We start from the raw sequence: 17,761 nt of genomic DNA, 5'->3' as shown, positions 1-17,761 counted from the left end.
TGCCTTTTTTAATATCAATTGGTAGCATGATCACTTAATTTCTTACAGCATATAGCTATGAAATAGGAGAAAGGCACAAGTAAAAATCTAGAGCCAAAATACTTCTGCAGCTTTTTCCCCCTTAAGTTTCAGTTGTGTTCATTTACCAACAGAGTACTTGTAATTTAATAGCAGACTTGTGCCTCCTAAATACCTGAGTTGTGGCAGCATTAAAGGAAATTCCAATCAATGAGCACAGGCCCAATCCTGCAGCCACTGAGAGTGCAACCAACAAGACTCCTGCCAGCCCCACGGCACCCTGAGACTTGGCACAGTCCCACCGCAGCATTGTTAAACAGGCGTAGGCAAGCTGAAGCAAGGGGGGGAGGGGAAGGAGTTGGAGGGGAAAAAAGCAAAATATTAGAATGGATTCTTCTTTAACAGCTCTCTCTCCCCACCCAAAATACACATCCTTACAAATATTTTTAAATAGAATAGACACATCACAGATGTTACACTGAGGAACAGGTGACAAGTCTGAAGCAAAAGTCTACAAAATGTAGTCTTTATTTTAAGTATGCCTAAAATGTTCTGGACTACTGACTGGTAACAAAGCAGATACTTAAGCCCTGCTCTACTACCAGAGAAAATGAAATAGATTCATTTTATTACCATTAACAAGTAGCCACTTGCTACTCTGATAACACTGACATCAGAAAATGACTTCAGGATGTCATCCAGAGTGGTTGTAGTAAAGGAGAGCACTTTCTGAGTAGAGTTTTGTGCAACACTTTGATGAACAACCTATGAAAAGAAAAATAAAACTTGGTGTGACTAAAGAAAAAAAACATTACTATCTTCTACAGCACATATCTGAATCAACTACTTTTGTGTTCATGTTCCTGCAAAAGCCCACACCCTACACAGAGATGATGCTGACACTACACAAATGTGTTTTGTAATTATTTCTTGCAAGCTACTGATTATCAGACAAGAATATGCATCCTTCAGGAACAGCTACTGCATTCCCAGGCCATCCTAAACATCTAACTTGAAACCTCTTCTCATAACTTCATCATGGCTATGCTGCAGCATGTATTCTGCCTCTAACCCAAGGCCAGGGATCTCTTTGGAGCGTTCCTCTTTCCCTCTGCTTGACCATTCCCAGAGGTCAGAAGCAGTGCAGCAGCAGTCAGCGCTTGGGACATGGAGACCAGGCACAGTCACATAGCCTCCCCATCCTGGCTGCCACTGGGAGAGCAGCCCATGGCTTCTAATGCTTTCCAAACACCTTTAGAATAACCACACTAACCAAAAGCTTTTAAATTCCAGCTAGGTCTTTAGCTCGTTCTCAGTCCCAGAGAGCAAGGAGCAAAGCCTTCATGGCTTCTTGTATCTGACTAAGCAAGCAGTTTCTTAATTGGAGTGGGAGGAAATCAGCTTAAAAACTGGGAGGCAATGATTCAGCTCTGGTTTAAGCATCTTCCTTGAAAAAATATTATAAAAAGCTGTGACAGAAAGCAGTGGATCTTAACAGGACTTTATAGTATGGTATCTACATTATTTTCAGTTTTACCTCAACATACATCCTCTGCCAGGCTTCTAGAATTGCTGCTGCCTTATCCTCATTCCAGTTGATATGTGAAACATATTCATACCCCTTGAAGTGCTCATACATTTGCTTAGGAGTCATTAACTGAAACATGGTCTGCAAAGCCTGGGCACTGTGGTACGGAAAGAAGAGAGAGGAGGAAGAGGCATAAAATGAGTATTCTCAAGAAATTATCTTCACGGCATCAAGTCCCAAATGAGACCCTAAGAAGAGCTTGCATGGGTTCTTTATTTTATAGGGCACATGTTTGTATTAAAATTTAACAGAGTACAATTACTCCACCGTGTATTTAGTGCAGCTGTACTGATCTATGCAGTACTGAGGCTAAATCTGGTTTCACTGAAGCTAATGAGAGTTTTGCCATTATTTTCAATAGGATCAGCTTCAGGAGCAAAGAATGTAACCTACAAATCAGTTATAAAGATCATGATTGATAGACAGGTTGCTGTGAGGATGCCATAGAAATGGTTATTTCTACAAGATCTCGCAAATGCTGTTGGCAATTTGTTATTTGAAGACATTGGTCTTTTTCACCTCTCGGAAAGAAATGCCAGATTAAAGTCCTGATGCCTGACAAGCTGTGAGGAGTGCACATTGGCAATAACTATCCATCCTGAGTTTCCACAGTATGCAACTGTATCCAACAATTTTAGAAGCTTAAGAAACTATGTTATCTTTCACTAAAAATATATGCTTTGGCTGCTTGTTGAAAGACTTATTAGTGTTAAGTGTGAATGCAGAAAAGGTCAAAATTCGTATTAAAAGCCTGAAACCAAGGTGTTTGTTTTATCACTCAAAACAGTATTCAAGATACAGGGACATAAAAATAGACTTTTGTCTACATTGAGCCTGAACAAAAAGTTCAGTGGAGATTTTGGAATTCTGAGAGAAGTCAAATGAGTGTGCACATTATCCAAGTTATTTTTCCCCTTTTTCCTTTGATCATATTTCGAAACATGATCAAAGGTGTTCAGTGCTTTTCAATACTTTACACACACATTCTAAACAACAAAGTTGCCAGGAAAAAGCTCTCTTTCTGAACAATGTACACTATCATTCTGAGATCAGAAGCAAGAAGCGATGACACCTCCTTAGATTTAAACTATATAATCACTCCTTTAAATTGTGTTGTCTTGAGGCATGTCCTCCTAAACCGGGACTCATTAAGACACATGAAAGGCAGTAATTTTGCATGATCCTCCCACTATGCCCCAAAACCCAAATTCTAACAATGAAAAACTTTAAAATTTTCTTTAAACATTTGTTTACCTGACAAGTTTACCAGAACTGTTCTTGACTGTACCACCAATAATTAACTCCTCCTGCCAATGCATGTATTTTCTTGACAGTCCATAGCATCCACCACTCAAAAAGAAGGCCACATCAAGAGGCTAGAAGAAGTTATAAAGAAGGAATTAATCAGTTTCATAACCTTAGACAAACTCATACCCTAAGTCAACGCCCAGCATACTGCAACAATGGATATTAAAGACAATCTAGGAGGTCTACAAAGAGAAACGTGTTCAACAAATCAAGTTGAATAAATCAGCCAGATACTTGTTGGCCAGATGGCAATTTCTCCAAAGCCTGATGTAATTGATAAAGGGACACGTAAAATTGGGGCCCATGCCTTCAAATTCTTCACAAAACCCAACAAAACTGGCTCTGCATGAAGGAAAGCTTTGCTGCGTAAGTATATAGCAGCAGCTGTATTCCAGCAGTGGCTATGTCTGACACATCAGGTTTGCTGAAATGCCACATCACCGCATTGCCATACCCAGCCAGTAGCTGACAACTGCACTCTAACCATAAATACGCAGGATTAAGCACTGCATCACAGAATGAGGGAAAGTTCATGACTGTGGGCTAACAGCATATAACAGGAACAGAAAAATGACATTATTCAAGAATACAAACTATATATTGCTTGGTAGAAAATGGTACCTTCCTCACCCCTCTGTGACCTCCCCCCCGCCACCTTGGCCTCCCTTTGAAAAGATATGCACAAGGACAAGCAAACTTACTTTGGTGGAATTTTTATTGGGAGCTGTGATTGGGCAATCAGGATCAGCAGGATTCAGGCAAGGTCGATCCATATAACCATGACCAACCTCTGCTTTATTCAGCATTTCTTCCCAGCTCTCCACTTGGTAGTTTATTTTCTTTAACTCTTCCAGGAATTCTAAGGGGTCAAAGTTGATCCACTGCAAAGGAGGCTTTCCTCTGCAAGAGAAACCAGGAGAAAATAACACACACAAAAAAGACAAAAGAAGCACTGAAACAAACATAGTTTTCAAATTCATACTTGCACAAATAATTGAGTTATTAACTCTGTTACAAGTTAAAACCTTTTCTGGTAAGGTTGTTTCATAGAATGTAAGGCATGTTTTAATTAGATTTGTTTATGTACTTTTCTTGCAGCCCAGTTGTGATTTTATCAAAAATACTCAGTTCTTACAAAGTTATTGTATAAAATGGAATATTCACAAGTTAAAAATACTTCCATTTACAAGCAAAGCAAAACAAATCATCAAGCACCTAAATAACAAAAAAGCAGCCAACTGCTGCTTCAAAGAATTAGAGGGGGAGGGGAGAGGGAAAGAAGAGAGGGGGCTGAGGAAAGAAAGCTTTTCTCATAGTATCAGATTACTTCTTGCTAGTCTAATAATCATCTTGCAAATGTAATCAATCAATATAACTGATCTTTGTTTATCTATAACAATACTGGGCTCCTTCAAATGCCCTGGCAGCTTGACTATCAACCATCAAGCTTTCCAGCTACCATGGCTGTCACCAGTATCACTGTCACATCTCCCACCCCCCCTTCTAAATTTGTGATGTTGACAGACTAGAAAGGCTTTTGGCTGCCTTATTCTGTGGTTCAAACCACACTGTATCTGCTTAACCAGGCTTAAGCCATTATTCCAAATCTCCCAACCAGAAAACACAAACCCCCTTATTTCCCCATCTAAAACTGTACACTAAAGGTTAGGAGATGGCCATTGCAAATTGCTTTTACAGAGACATGCAAACCAGGACAGAAACAATAACTCAAATGCTAACTCTTGCATAATTAACAGAAAATGCCTTCACGAAGATTAACAATTAACTCTTTAAAGGATTCAGAGCATGTAATATCACAGTTGTGAACTGCGAGAAACCACCCATAAAAGATGCTATATGGTTTCTTTAATGATCTCATAAGCAAAGGATTTGTTCTTTACTCCTTAGGAAGACTTGACATTTAACCCAATACATCTTCTTACGTACAAAATTCCCAGCCAATCGATAGTTTTGTATTTTTTTAGGGGGGAGAAGGGGAACAAACAAACAAACAAAACACCAGAAACAAGCCTATTTCAGGGTGGGAGGCATAAAATTCTTAAAGCTTGAATTCAGAATTTACATTCTGTTTTGCATGCTAGCAGAACAGGAAAAATAACATAGGACTTAAATTAATGCCTACAAATCATCTCTTAGAAACAGGAAAATCGTTGTTCAATGAAAAAAAATCCATGCATATTTTCTGTAGAGACCCTATACTTTTCTCTTTTATTCTTCTGTTAAACCAGAATCTAAATAAACAATGGGAATGCAACTGAAAAATCATAGAGTTAATACAATTAAAATCAGTCAGACCAAAAAGTTACAAAAAACCCATGCTTACAATAGATAGGCTGTTCCTGACTGTAGCTTTGCTCCCTCCCAGAAGCAGTCCAATGGAGTGATAATTAAGCAAGGATAAAGGTATTCTATGATCTATGAAAATGAGAAAGGAGAAAAACTCAGTTAAACTAGAATGTAGTCAAAAGCAGCACAGGCTGAATCATGAGAACACACAAATCTTATTTTAACTTAACTAAATGCCTGCTACGCATACCTGGTCCATATAACCTGCCTCTGTGATGAGTTCTCCTGATTTATAACACAAATGTTCCAATTTCCACTGTCTGTAAGAAATGTAAAAAACAAATGTTTTTTTCTTTCGCACAACTACTGCAAAGTTATTTTAAAAATTTAACAGACATTTAAAATTGCAACTCATATACATATTGGCCTCTATCAGCAAATCATCAAGAAAGGCAAATGTTATTCAGCATAGTGATAATACATCTCACAAAAAAAAAAGCAAAGGCCTTTCTTTTTGTAGTTACAGACTAGACATTTGTTTCAGTTATTCTCACATTCCCTGTAAAACTCATTAAAAGTAATGGAGCTGCTTTTGTATGTACAGGCTAGTCAACACATTTTAAAGGGGCAGAAAGCCATCTTTGTATAAATGAGACTGCTTGTGACTTAAGATATCATTCAGTGACACAAGTGAGAGAGAACCCAGATCCAGCTCAGATGACTAGAACATTCCCAGCTGGCCCACATACGTGGGAGAGAAGAAACCATTAAGATTTCTGCCTGCCTTTTTCACCTTCTTACAACTTCCACTGCCATGCCTTCTAATGCCTAGACAAAGCAGGAGCTGAGTAAAAGGATAACTACAGCCTTGGCATTAGTAGACTGAGACATCAGTTGGATGTGGTGAAAGATGGGCAGCATCCCTTGGCACATCACCATTTAAGTAGTAACACTGAAGGAACCACTTTTCAGGAAGATATCTCATTAGCCTAAAGCTGGTACTTCCTGAGGTGCGCATTTATTGGTTTTTTGTTGGACAACATACAACTCCCAACCTTCAGTATGTGCACACAGACACTGTGAGGGCCAACTCTGTTAACATCTGTTATTAAACACCTGTTATTCCACTCACTGCCATTTCTCACACACCTGCATTTCTCCCTTATATCCAAACTATTGGAAGGATAGCAACCCGTGCCGCTGTTCAGTGATTATGTACCTCATGGTGGTGTCAGCGACTGAACTCAACTCTAATGTGGAAGGAGTTTCAATGTTAGGAATCCCATTCATAAGACCCTATGTCCAAGAGCACAGACTAACTCCTCTTAACCAAGAGAGATGCTGGATACTGCAGCACTGCTCATAGGTATAACTCAGAATCAATTCCAACACCAGTTATCCCATCTTATTTGCTAAAAGCCAACTTGTCACTGCTATCATGCCACAACATCCACTGTCAGAAACCAGTGACATTCAAATCAAAACACAGTCATAAGGGAAAGGCTCTGCAGTGCTAACCATTTAAAAATACATGGAGGAAAGCATGTGCCCCCTTCTTAGCTCTCACAGATGATGAAGCAAATTTTTGCTTTTCCCCTTACCTGTTGTACATATAGACATGTACTCTGCTGGCCTGAAGCGCAGAGTCAAGGTGCTGTCGGAGTGCCTCTGTTGTTAGTACATTAGCACCATCTTCCTGTGGAGTCTGGATCATGAGCTGGGGGTTAAACATGGCCTCTTCTCCAATCTTCTGCCGTGTGTAATTTAACTCCTGACTCACTCGTCCACCAACTGATGGATAAACATCAACAGCTTCGTATTAGGCAGTAACTGCTTATTCTGGATTCACTTGATGAGCATTCTCCAGTCAGAAAAACTTGAGCACCTGCATGGACTATTCTGTCTCAAACTGATCACAGTATAACTCTAAAACTAGTAACAACTGCATTGTAACACTGCAACAAAACCCATATTCCTCATTCAAATACCAATGCCTCTGCTGCACTAAAACATTGATACATAAACTGGAGCCTCAAACACTTTTTTTCTACATTATAACCAATACCCCCTATGTAAAAATTAAAAAAAGAAAAGCCTTTTCCTTGCAGACCAGACCAAATACTATGTTACAATTTCTTACACTTGTATAAACAGTCTGCTGCAATAGCACATTTCAAGATAAATGGCTTAATTTACACTCTTCTAAATAATTGGCAAAAGCAGAAGAAGAATGTTTCTCTTCAGTTAAAAAAAGGGACAATGGAAAGACTAAGTGAGCATGAGTACTTCTTTCAGCCTTAAAGAAAAAAGAAAAATACCAAATTTGTATAAAGATACGCAGTTTTGAGCACAACAGAAAGGACTGTCTACAACTAATTTACCCCAGTGGTCTGGTACCTGTATAGCACGCTGCGACACGCGAGATCACTCATGCTCAGCATCTGTCTTTAAACCCACATGAGCAGAACCGTGTGCTCCATATTAAAACATGGGCGGGGGGAGAAAAGGAAAAAAGGCAAAGGGAGACTGCAGAGTCCATGGGCTCTAGAGGGAGCTATATTCAATTTGCCTTGCCAGAAAATATTACATAAAAGTGGAAAATTATCTTCCCTCTTACAAAAAAAGCATTCAGCTAGAGTTCATACACTTTCTATAACCTCCCCTGTAGTCTCTCTAGCAAACGCATATGGGAGGCAGGGTCAATTAATTCAGCCCATTAGCTGAATCAAGACTACATCCAGATGAGGCAGAGAAGAATACCACCAACATGCTGTTTCCATCTCTTACAATTTATTACCTTTATTGCTCTGCTAGTCCAAGCTACAGACCCGTCTGATTTGTTACATTTTTTTCAGTCCTAGTCAGCTTGGCACTGGTGATCTGAATTACTGCCAAAGTTTAGTTCTGTAACAGTGTGAACAGAAATTAGGCATGTACATCTATCTCTCCCTAGGCCATTCAACAGAAGACTGGTCTGTAACCAGTTGGCAGTGTGGGAGATAATGTTCCCAAGCCTGAACAGGACACACTTTTTCAATCACTTGGGCCCTCAACCCACCCGTAACTACCCTGGGGCTCAAAGGACCACCAGGCAAGAAGCTGGGACCCTGCATTGATAAAGCTGTCAGAACGAGACCCTCAACAATTAAACCACAGTCATTCTGGCACAGAGCATTGCTTTCTCATTTAAGAATTCTTTGAAGAAAGAAATGTTTCCACAACACACTCCATTTTTTCAGCCTGTCACATGTGGCATTACATCCTTCATACCAAGTAGCAGTGACCCACTCACAGTAAGAAAAAAATAAAAATCAAAGTGCAACTTTCTTACCTAGTCCCTTTATAACACTGAACATCCCTCATACTACTGTGAGAGAACATACAATCCCTGAGACTGCCTATGTGTTGTAACAAAAAGCTACTGTTAATTTTTATCAAGAATTAAATCCTAAAAATTTCACTTATCAGGCTCATGTTCATGCTCATTGTCTTTCTCCATCAACCAGTAGTCTATGGTATGCTAATAAATTTTGCTTCATCTTACTGGAATATGAGGTGGGGGTAAGGGTGCAGAGTTATCTAATCTGTACGTCCTGGAACCAGAGCTTTCTTTTGCAGCCCTTTACACTACAAATGCTTCCAAAGACAAAATGTCCTCTCCCTCTTTTGTGTCTCAGCGCCAGCCAAGACAATAAAGCCCCAATTTTATGAGGACTGTGGAGCCTACCATAAACTTCTGCTCCTGGTACTATATTCTATCCCATTCCACCACCCCCCTTTCCTTTTTAATTTAGTCAGGACTTGAACCAACAAATCATACTTCATTCAAGACAAAGGGCAGCATTCCTATCTCTGCTGAAAGTGACCAACTGTTTACTATCAACAGAAATGATTGCTTCCTAATCAAGGTCCTGTCAAACCACATTAACTTCACTGAACAAGGCAGATTTAGCTAATCAAAATTGCATCACACAAGTCAGTCATCAGAACAGAAGGTAGTTTCTTCCTTTTTAACATTCAGAACAGGAATAGCAAAACCACCCAAGAAGGCAGGCGCACACTCCAGAACCCAGCAGCACATCTGCTCTACATTCTTCTTAAGGCATTACACCATTTAATTATTCCTTTGGTGGGTCCATTATGTACATTTATTCAGCTAAATAGTGTAAAGATAGCTCCATAGGCAAATGTAGATAGGTAAAATAAATTATAAATGTAGATTGCAGAGGAAAATTCTGACTGTGAAAGATCATGTGAAAACATATGGACAGATGAGAAGCAAATGGATAGATATATCAGCAGCCTTTCAACATATCAGAAGTACTAAAAAGCAAAAGGGCAGGTAAAAAAACCCTGAAAGTTCCTACCAGTTATATTTTCATTTATTTTAATTGAAAGTTTGCAAATATCACTGGAGGCTGCCATACACCAGAGATCTTAAGCCCCCAAAATCAGCACAATCATTTGCATATGCACTTTGTAAGAATCAAAGTCTCTTGTTGCACTCGCCTGCCACTCCCCACCCTCTCCACAGCTGATGCAAAAACCTAGGAGAGAAACCACTAAAAATGTCACTGCGATGTACCTGAAGCCTCTGGCCTCATTGTGCTGAAGATACACAGTACTATGCTCAAAACTCACATGCTCTGCAGAAAGTCATTCCTTACACTTGCAAGAAAAAAACCAAACAATACAAGCATCATAGTCATCACAGGATTCCCACCCTATAGGACAAATGATGTAATGGAAAAAGCGATCAATGAACAAAATGCTGGTGTTCTGTGTTTTTCCTTTATGGAATCTGCTTTCTTGTATTTTGTGACAGCCTTTTACACTCAAAATGCTACAGACTTAAATTGTATGTGTGGCATACAGTACCAATACCTGTCATTTTACTCTGTATCAAAGAGGACTATTTCACTTTCACATTCTGGTGACAAAATCCACACATCACTCTCCTCCTTCAATATATCAAAAGCCACTTGATGGCATTCCAGTCCTTTATTACATGATTCTTTATGATCTATGCCTAGATGGCCAGATTGGTGGCACAAGCCGCCACAAGCCAAAATGCTGATTTAAGTAACAGATACGTACACTGTCTCATGGCCAGTGGTAATGCAATGCAGCAGTTTGTACCCTATCCTTCCAGCAGCATCACCAGATTCTGGGTGTCTGCCTACTAGAAATGAGGTACTATGTCATCTGTACATTTAGCTAACTTTAAAAAGTTTTAAAAATCACAACAAAGTAATAACACCAGTGTCCAGGCACCATTTCTCAATATATTAGTTTCTAAGTCTCAAGAACATCTTTGAATGCCAGTGTCCAATATGAGACAGTTTTACTGACAGCATCTTTGTTGTTAAAAAACTATTTTTTCCAAAGAAAAGTGTCTTTCCCTTCCCCCGCTCCCCAATATCCACAGGCTTTCCCTTTTAGCTCTTTGCCAGAACACACGAGATCTGCCTTGAGTAAGCCAGCATGCCATACCACAAAACACAATGCTGCTCTTCCTGAACTTCCCCACCAACTTGAACAGAAGCTGGACAAGGTACTAAATTCTTTGCCCTTCTGAAGGGCCTGAAGAGAGCAGTAATTGTCAGTATGGACGCTGGGTTGCTAAGAACTCTGTAAGGACCACCGTGTCTCCCTCCCCCAAGAGCAATGAACAGCTGTCAGATGGTAACAAGTTTTTAGTGATCCTTAACTTGAGGCAGATCTGAACCCATGACCTATAGGTGAAAGGCTCTAGATCCCATTACCAGGCACTGGGGTCACAGTCCCAGTGTTTCAGTCATCACACATTAAAATGATTCGGTGCATCTTGAGTGAGAAGCACCCAGAAAAAAAAACCTGCTTGCCTTTAGTGTACATTTGCACAATACTGATGCACCCCCCAATGACATAAAAGCGTAATCATATTTGTTTTCATTGCATAATTTCTGACAGATTTCCTTCTACTGACTTACCTAACAATTTCAAAGTTACTGGGTCATTCAGCTCATACGCTCATTTCGACTGCTAATGTCAGTGTCATACCTACACCTTTCTCACCATTAGCATTCAAAATTCACATGATGTTACATTAATTCACTTATAAAGAACTCTGGAATCCACCACTGGGAACTGCAGTCCCTTCCACACTGAGTAGTCTCAGGAATAAGTTAGACCTCTGCTACTAAGAGATCGATCCTAAATCAAACAATGAGTAACAGCCAAAAATCACTGCTTGCTAATTTACTGTCCAGTGGAGCAAATGCATGAAATATTTCTTTCTCAGAATATCTTACAATGTTCCATTTCAGCTTACTGGAATTGCACCACATAGCCTGAGGTTTTGTTATTTTTTTCAGACATGAACACTGTTTCTATTAACCATTCAGTAGTTACCTTGTGCACAACTGTGCAACAAGTAGCTTAATAGAGAGCAAGCTCTTTATTAAAAAACAAAACAAAACAAAACATTCCTGAGAGGCAAACACTTCGGATGAAAATGTTTGCCTACCAATGGGAAGGACATACTTTGAGAAACAAAAGTCAGGATTTCCAGAAATACCTACTGATTTTGGAGCCTAAGTTCTTCTATGACAAGCTTAGAGTTGCGTGAATGGAGCAAAATTCACTGCAGAACCTCCCTTAGGAAGACTACAGGCTTTAAGGTGTTTCCACATGAGCACTTGTGGGGGAGAAGACATGCTTCTGCTTTGTTTGAGCACCAGCACCTTTTTAATTTTTCCAGGACTTTAAATGTGTAGCATTAAAGCCATCCAGGCCAACCTTTTGACAGTGATAACTCAAAGCAATAAATTTGTACATCTAATAGTCATGGACACCTCACACAATTTTTCATTTCATCCCTCCAGAAGATGCTGACCCTTTTTGATAAATCATGTGTGTAGATTAGTACTCTTTGCAATGTTTACATTATAGCCTGAGCAACAGCCAATGCAGGCAACCTCTGCAATTTGCAATACCTGTTATCACCACAGCATGAACCAAAGAGAAACAGAAAATAAAAACCCTTTATGACTCAGTAACCACACAAAAATAAAGACTGAGAATAATATCCCAATGTGTTCACCTGAGACTCAACCTCAAAAAGCAGCGGTGTGCAGAGAAAGACAAGAACAGCCCATACTTGCAAGGAGACCAGAAGGCCCCCACTACACGACGCATTCTACTGTGGATGAGTGCTGGGGAAAGCTGAAGGCACCTTGCCTTCTCACCCTTCAGCGCTCTCCCCCTTCCAGGAGGGGAACCAGAAAGGGTCCTTGCTTTCATACCTCTCTCCCTGACATCCTAACACAGCCTATCTCCCTTAACTTTGCTGTTAAGGGATTCCTTCTACTCCATTTCGTCACGTAATCTCTCCTTGTGCTGTTCCCGTGTGCACCTCTATTACACACGTATACAGTTGTTACTCAAAAACTACTTTCAGCCCATTACATTGGTACAGATAAGCCAGCCAGCCACAGTTTTGCCTCCCTGTCCTGATTGCCTACCAAGGATTAGAAATGCTCACACCTGCCACACAGCAGAAGATGGTACCTGATGACACCTGCAACACTCTATTTTTACGGAGCACAGACCTCATGAGAACAAAACATAGCAGCCAACTACTACTCACACTGGATCAAAACCTCCTCTAAAGAAACTGAGATAAAGAGTTGAAGTTCTTGGCCAATAGGAAGATCACTCTGCTATTGCTGGGCACAGAACAATAATGGCCTTTTGATTTAAAGCTTCCTGTTGCTCTCTAGGGAGTTCCGTCTTCGTGTTCTCTTGGATGTTTGAGCTTGTCTGTGCTGCTCTTTGTCAGCAACAGAATATAGTTTTTCTGCACACAGACAGTATTAGTTAGCATCCTGATAGAAGACCAAGGAAAACAGCACCTTCCTCAGAATTATCATTCTCTAGGCCTGACTGCCAGAGTACAGGAGTAAACTGTTTGCTGGGGGGAAGTGCAAAACACATTGAAATTTAAGTTTAGTCAGTACAAGAAATGGGACACGTTGTCATGTCTACTTCTTCAAAACTTTTAAAATGCTGTCTCCTTGTAGAGGCAGAACTGCTATTGGTTTACATGGTTATTGGCTACCTGCAATGATTTTTTTCTGCTCATTTACTTAACTATGCAAAATAAAGGCTTCATAGGGTGTGACTGAAATAGAGCTACAAGAAAAAAAATATCCTTTGAGAAATGATGAGCTTACAAGAGCTAGAACACAGTGGTAAGCAATCAGCATCTTAAAGAGATTACATGGTCATTCAATAGGCTGTGCAACAGCTCAATGAAAAATTATCACCTTTATCATGTAATTAGACATGATCTATTCCAGCACTGGACTACAGGCAGTCAGAAATTCCATGCTCTGTCTAGCTTTTCTCGAACAGCATTTATTCTGCTGAATACACATATCTGTGTCTGTACAGCTCACATTGAATAGCAATGGTTGTGTCTGGCTAGGTTAAGACAGCCTGTACCCTGCCATCTCCCTTTGCCCTACCGTCTCCTTCCCATTGTCCAGCTGGACAATCTACATTTCTTCTTCTCCACTATTATAATGTCCAACAAAAGGACACTATCTAGAATATCATCACATCCAATGTGAAGATTAACTGACTTCAAATCTAGAAAAACACGGTGACCAACTCAACCATTTCTGTCACACTGAGAATTAGGTAACACCAGGTTCTTTGGTTTTCCTTAAAAAATATATTTAAAAAAGCGAAGATAAAAGACTGTTGCCTACAAATGCAAAAAAGTTACAAAAAAACCCCAACACCAAAGCACTTCAAAAGGCTGCTTTTTATCTCCCAAGCCATCATATGATACCAGTTAAGTTACTCCTCACACATGCTGGGGATGGCTCCAGTATTGCTGTTACAAATTTCATTAATGCTGACATGATTATGAATAGCAAAAATAAAAACACACATCAAAGATGGCTTTTCATTCTGTCACAGTTTGACAAAGTTTAGAGCTGTGACAAGGACACAAAGCTGTCTGCATACTCAGGAAGACAGCCCAACAACAGCTGCCTCTACTTGTAGTGGGAAACCTTCCCTACAATTTTAGAAGCCAAAAACTTGTCTTTCTGAAAATCAAACAAAAGCTGTTTTTACATGTATGCATCTCTATTGCCCATAGGCAGAAAAATATTATTTCTGACTGGGTAAAATAGACAGATCGCTAAAAAATATTATATTTTTTGATGCATTTCTTGCTTGATACCCCTCTGGGTTGAGAAACTGGAAAAGTGTGGTAAAAAAACCCCAACAAACCAAAATGAACAAATTTAACAGTACAAACTGAAAAAACACCATGCAAGCAGCTTTGAAATGTACCATAATATACTAAATTGGTACACACAATTCAAACTTTCCAATTAAATAAAAAAAGCAGTAGCGTCTTACTGAGCTGCGACACATGCCCTTGGTAACAGGATATGAGCTGTTCACCTCTGGGTCACTGGTTCTAATCCAGCCAGGAACAATAGTGACCACAAGTTGTTTACCATCTGACAGCTGTTTGCTAGCTAATGTGAAATGAGTTGGTGGTCTCAGTCCATTTCCTAGCAGGCAGGTGTCCATATTATAGAAAACCACCATCACAATTGGCATCCTTGCTGACCAACCCAACAAAGAGACCGAGGAATGAATGGGCATGGAAAGCAAACTATCCTTTCTTCCAAAGACACGGTTGCTTCAGGTCAGAGCTAAGTCACAGCTTTTGGTGGAGAAGCTCATCTATTGAATTTTCAGGCTGAAGCAGCAAAGGAATAAAGGACTCTAGACTCCACTTTTTCCTAGAAAACTAGGTGATGGCCTACCGTGAGGGTAGGCAGCTAATACAGACTATTGCAACTCTCCAACAGTTTCTGGTCATGTAACGGTTTACACCTGCTGAGGAGCAAAGCTGAATTTTTATTTTTCGGTAATTTAAGAAAACATTTGAGCATACTTCGTAACAGGCCAAAATCCCCAATTGTACATGAAAGTGACTGAGTTCTGCTGAGAAAGGTATGTAAGGGGCTTCAAGGTCTAAACCTAAGGATTTCGAAACAGCTGAATATAATTGTTTTGAGTGAGTTTAACTTGAATGAGAACTTCTGCTGGGTAATATGTTAAAAACAATTTGCTGTGTTGTTCCACAGCAGTCAGCTTTCCTCTAGGCCCAACTTTTCATTTAACCTCTCAGTGCCCTTTCCTCAAATATGTAATTGTTTTCCTGTGTGGTTAAAAGCAGCATTTTTAAGTCTTTTCATCTGTACTCCTGGGATAGCACAAATTTCATCTGTACATGGAGTAGCACAAAATTTGAATGCAATTTTTTTAAAGGAGTAGCAAACAGCAATGAAAAAACTCTTAAACCAGAACCTTTTAGGGGGTACTGTTTCCTAAGTACTGCTTTTAGAAGACGGCAAAACTAACATAGAAAAATGAAAGGAATGAACATGTTATGAAACAGGGTACAGTTTCTCTCAAGTATTCCCTACCAGCTGCTTGCTGTACCATCTGTTGTTGCCTAAGCAGCTTCCTTCTGAATGGCTTTGCACTGAAGCAGAACTGCTCTCACTGTTGGACACAATCAGGTCAGGTCAGCACTCCCCCCAGCACTGAACCTGCTGCCTGTCACAGCTCCCCCCACCCTGGTAGTTCTTGCTAGTCACCAACTCCCAAGACAGCGCTGCATCTGTCAGGAGGCCCATTTTTCATAGTTTGCCTGCTATTCACACCGAGCAGTAAAGAGTGCATTTCATTTTGTGCAAGGCACAATCAGAAATTCCCATCAGATACCCCAAGTGCATGACCATATGGCCAACTGTACTCTGAACCAGAAAGGGCTGTGAAAGAAAGCGAAACAAATGACCAAATTCACCCCACAACACAACCTTTCTTTCCTACTTTTGGCTACTCTGATCATGCAGGTAAATTCACTTCGCCACCAAGCCCACCGGACTACAACAACAGCCCATGCTCCCCTTGAAGGCACAATCAGAGCAGCTCTAGGACTGGTGGGGACAGGCCCCTGGCACAGCTGCCATGGCTACACAGGCACACGGCAGGTTTTACGGAACAGCACTGTTAGCCTGAACAATCTCAAATGCGCCTGGAGATGCCAGGAGCTCCTTCCCTCCCCCCCTCTCCATCCCCGGGGCTGAGCACTGCACCACGAGCTGGTCCCTGCACCGGTCCCTGTGGTGGGCCACTCACAATGGCACCCCCCATGCCCCAACGAGCAGCAGGCCACCGCACTGATACACTTCTAGCACCACTCCTTCCCGCTGCATCTGTGCAGGGAAACACATATCGCTGAGAGCCACTGTCATGATTTTGTTGCGAGTGGGATTAGCTGGATTAGGGGCTGATTCATAAGGACCCCCTGCGGCTGTGAGGAAGTTTCATCACAAGGTCAGCGTGGTGTGAACTATATTCTGTCAACACCACCACTCCTTATAGCCGACTACAAAAAATACAAAAGGGGAAAAAAATTGCAAGTGAAATATATGAATGAACAGTTTACAGCAACAAAGAGATTTACAGATTTCCCCATCAGCTACTTTAAGAAAGATGTATACCCTTCAACACTGTGCTCCTTTAAAACAAGAAACCTGTATTAGTCATTTTTAATTTATAAAGAATTTAGTGGTTTAGGAGGAGGGAGGAACCTGGGGAATAAGTGTAGCAACCCACACACAAAACCACAAAGGAACTTTTGGCACTTAGTCTAAAACCAATCATGCAGCTCAAAGTTTGTTGCACTGTTGAGATTTTATTACGTATAATGCTGTCACCTTTAAGACTAATTCCTAGCCCCCTAAGTGCAGTAAGTAACAGAGACATTAAAAAAAACAAAAAAACAGTGGGTTGGAATGCAGAAAGGAGATGGTGAATTAAAGTTTTTTGTTTGGTTTTGCTCCTTAAAGCATAATTACCAACCTCATATTTGCCCCGCAAGGATTCCTCTCACTCCATCGTAATGACATTGCTCAAAGACAGCACCACTTGTGTAGCTGGCACGATGCAAAATAAAATCTACAGTGAAAACGGGGAACTTCTGTTTTGCATGTGTGTGTGTAGTTTTGGGGTTTGTTTTTTGTGGTTGGGGGGTGGGGGGTGGGTTTTTTTTTTTGGTTTTTGGTTTTTTTTTTAAGAGCAGTCCCTCTTGCACAGAACCAGGCTGTTCAATCAAAGCCTTATCTGTTATATTTCTGTCTGTCTTTCTCTTCTGTTTAGTGCATTCACCAACAAGAGAAAAGGGGGTAAAGCAATGGAGGCTTTGACCTGCAGCTGTAACACAATACTTTCGCACAGCCCTGTCGACCCCTGACATAAATTTTACACCGCAGCTGGCATTTACACACTTAACATTACCATATGTATAGCCTACTCTGTGCTAATTATGCTAATCACCTGTCTAACTCTCTGCTGCGAAAAATGGTTGTATTTAGCAGTCCACTGCCTACCAATACAGCTTACTGTGTGGCTGAAATGTACATTCAGACGGCTCTGAATGGCAAGATTTTTCCACGT

At 40.5% G+C, this 17,761-nt stretch overlaps 1 protein-coding gene across 4 annotated transcripts in view; it reads right to left on the bottom strand.

The window, feature by feature from the left end:
- PTCH1 (patched 1) overlaps window positions 1-17,761 on the bottom strand; it is a 74,590-nt gene that overhangs the window by 37,955 nt on the left and 18,874 nt on the right. For all 4 annotated transcript variants that reach the window (XR_005825616.1, XM_040580092.1, XM_040580091.1 and 1 more), the window contains exons 3-10: window positions 6,823-7,012; window positions 5,472-5,541; window positions 5,259-5,350; window positions 3,616-3,814; window positions 2,861-2,982; window positions 1,556-1,703; window positions 652-783; window positions 194-349 (exon numbers count right to left, since the gene is read on the bottom strand). Coding sequence is in view for 3 of the 4 variants with exons in the window: in XM_040580092.1 (XP_040436026.1) it covers window positions 194-349; window positions 652-783; window positions 1,556-1,703; window positions 2,861-2,982; window positions 3,616-3,814; window positions 5,259-5,350; window positions 5,472-5,541; window positions 6,823-7,012 (1,109 nt within the window). In the remaining variant the exon portion in view is untranslated. The remainder of the gene's footprint in view (window positions 1-193; window positions 350-651; window positions 784-1,555; window positions 1,704-2,860; window positions 2,983-3,615; window positions 3,815-5,258; window positions 5,351-5,471; window positions 5,542-6,822; window positions 7,013-17,761) is intronic.

This window comes from Falco naumanni, chromosome Z (genome assembly GCF_017639655.2).
Source record: "Falco naumanni isolate bFalNau1 chromosome Z, bFalNau1.pat, whole genome shotgun sequence".
Classification (NCBI taxonomy): Eukaryota; Metazoa; Chordata; class Aves; order Falconiformes; family Falconidae; genus Falco; species Falco naumanni.
Note: the sequence above shows the minus strand (reverse complement) of the source record. Positions and strands in the feature narration are given on the sequence as shown.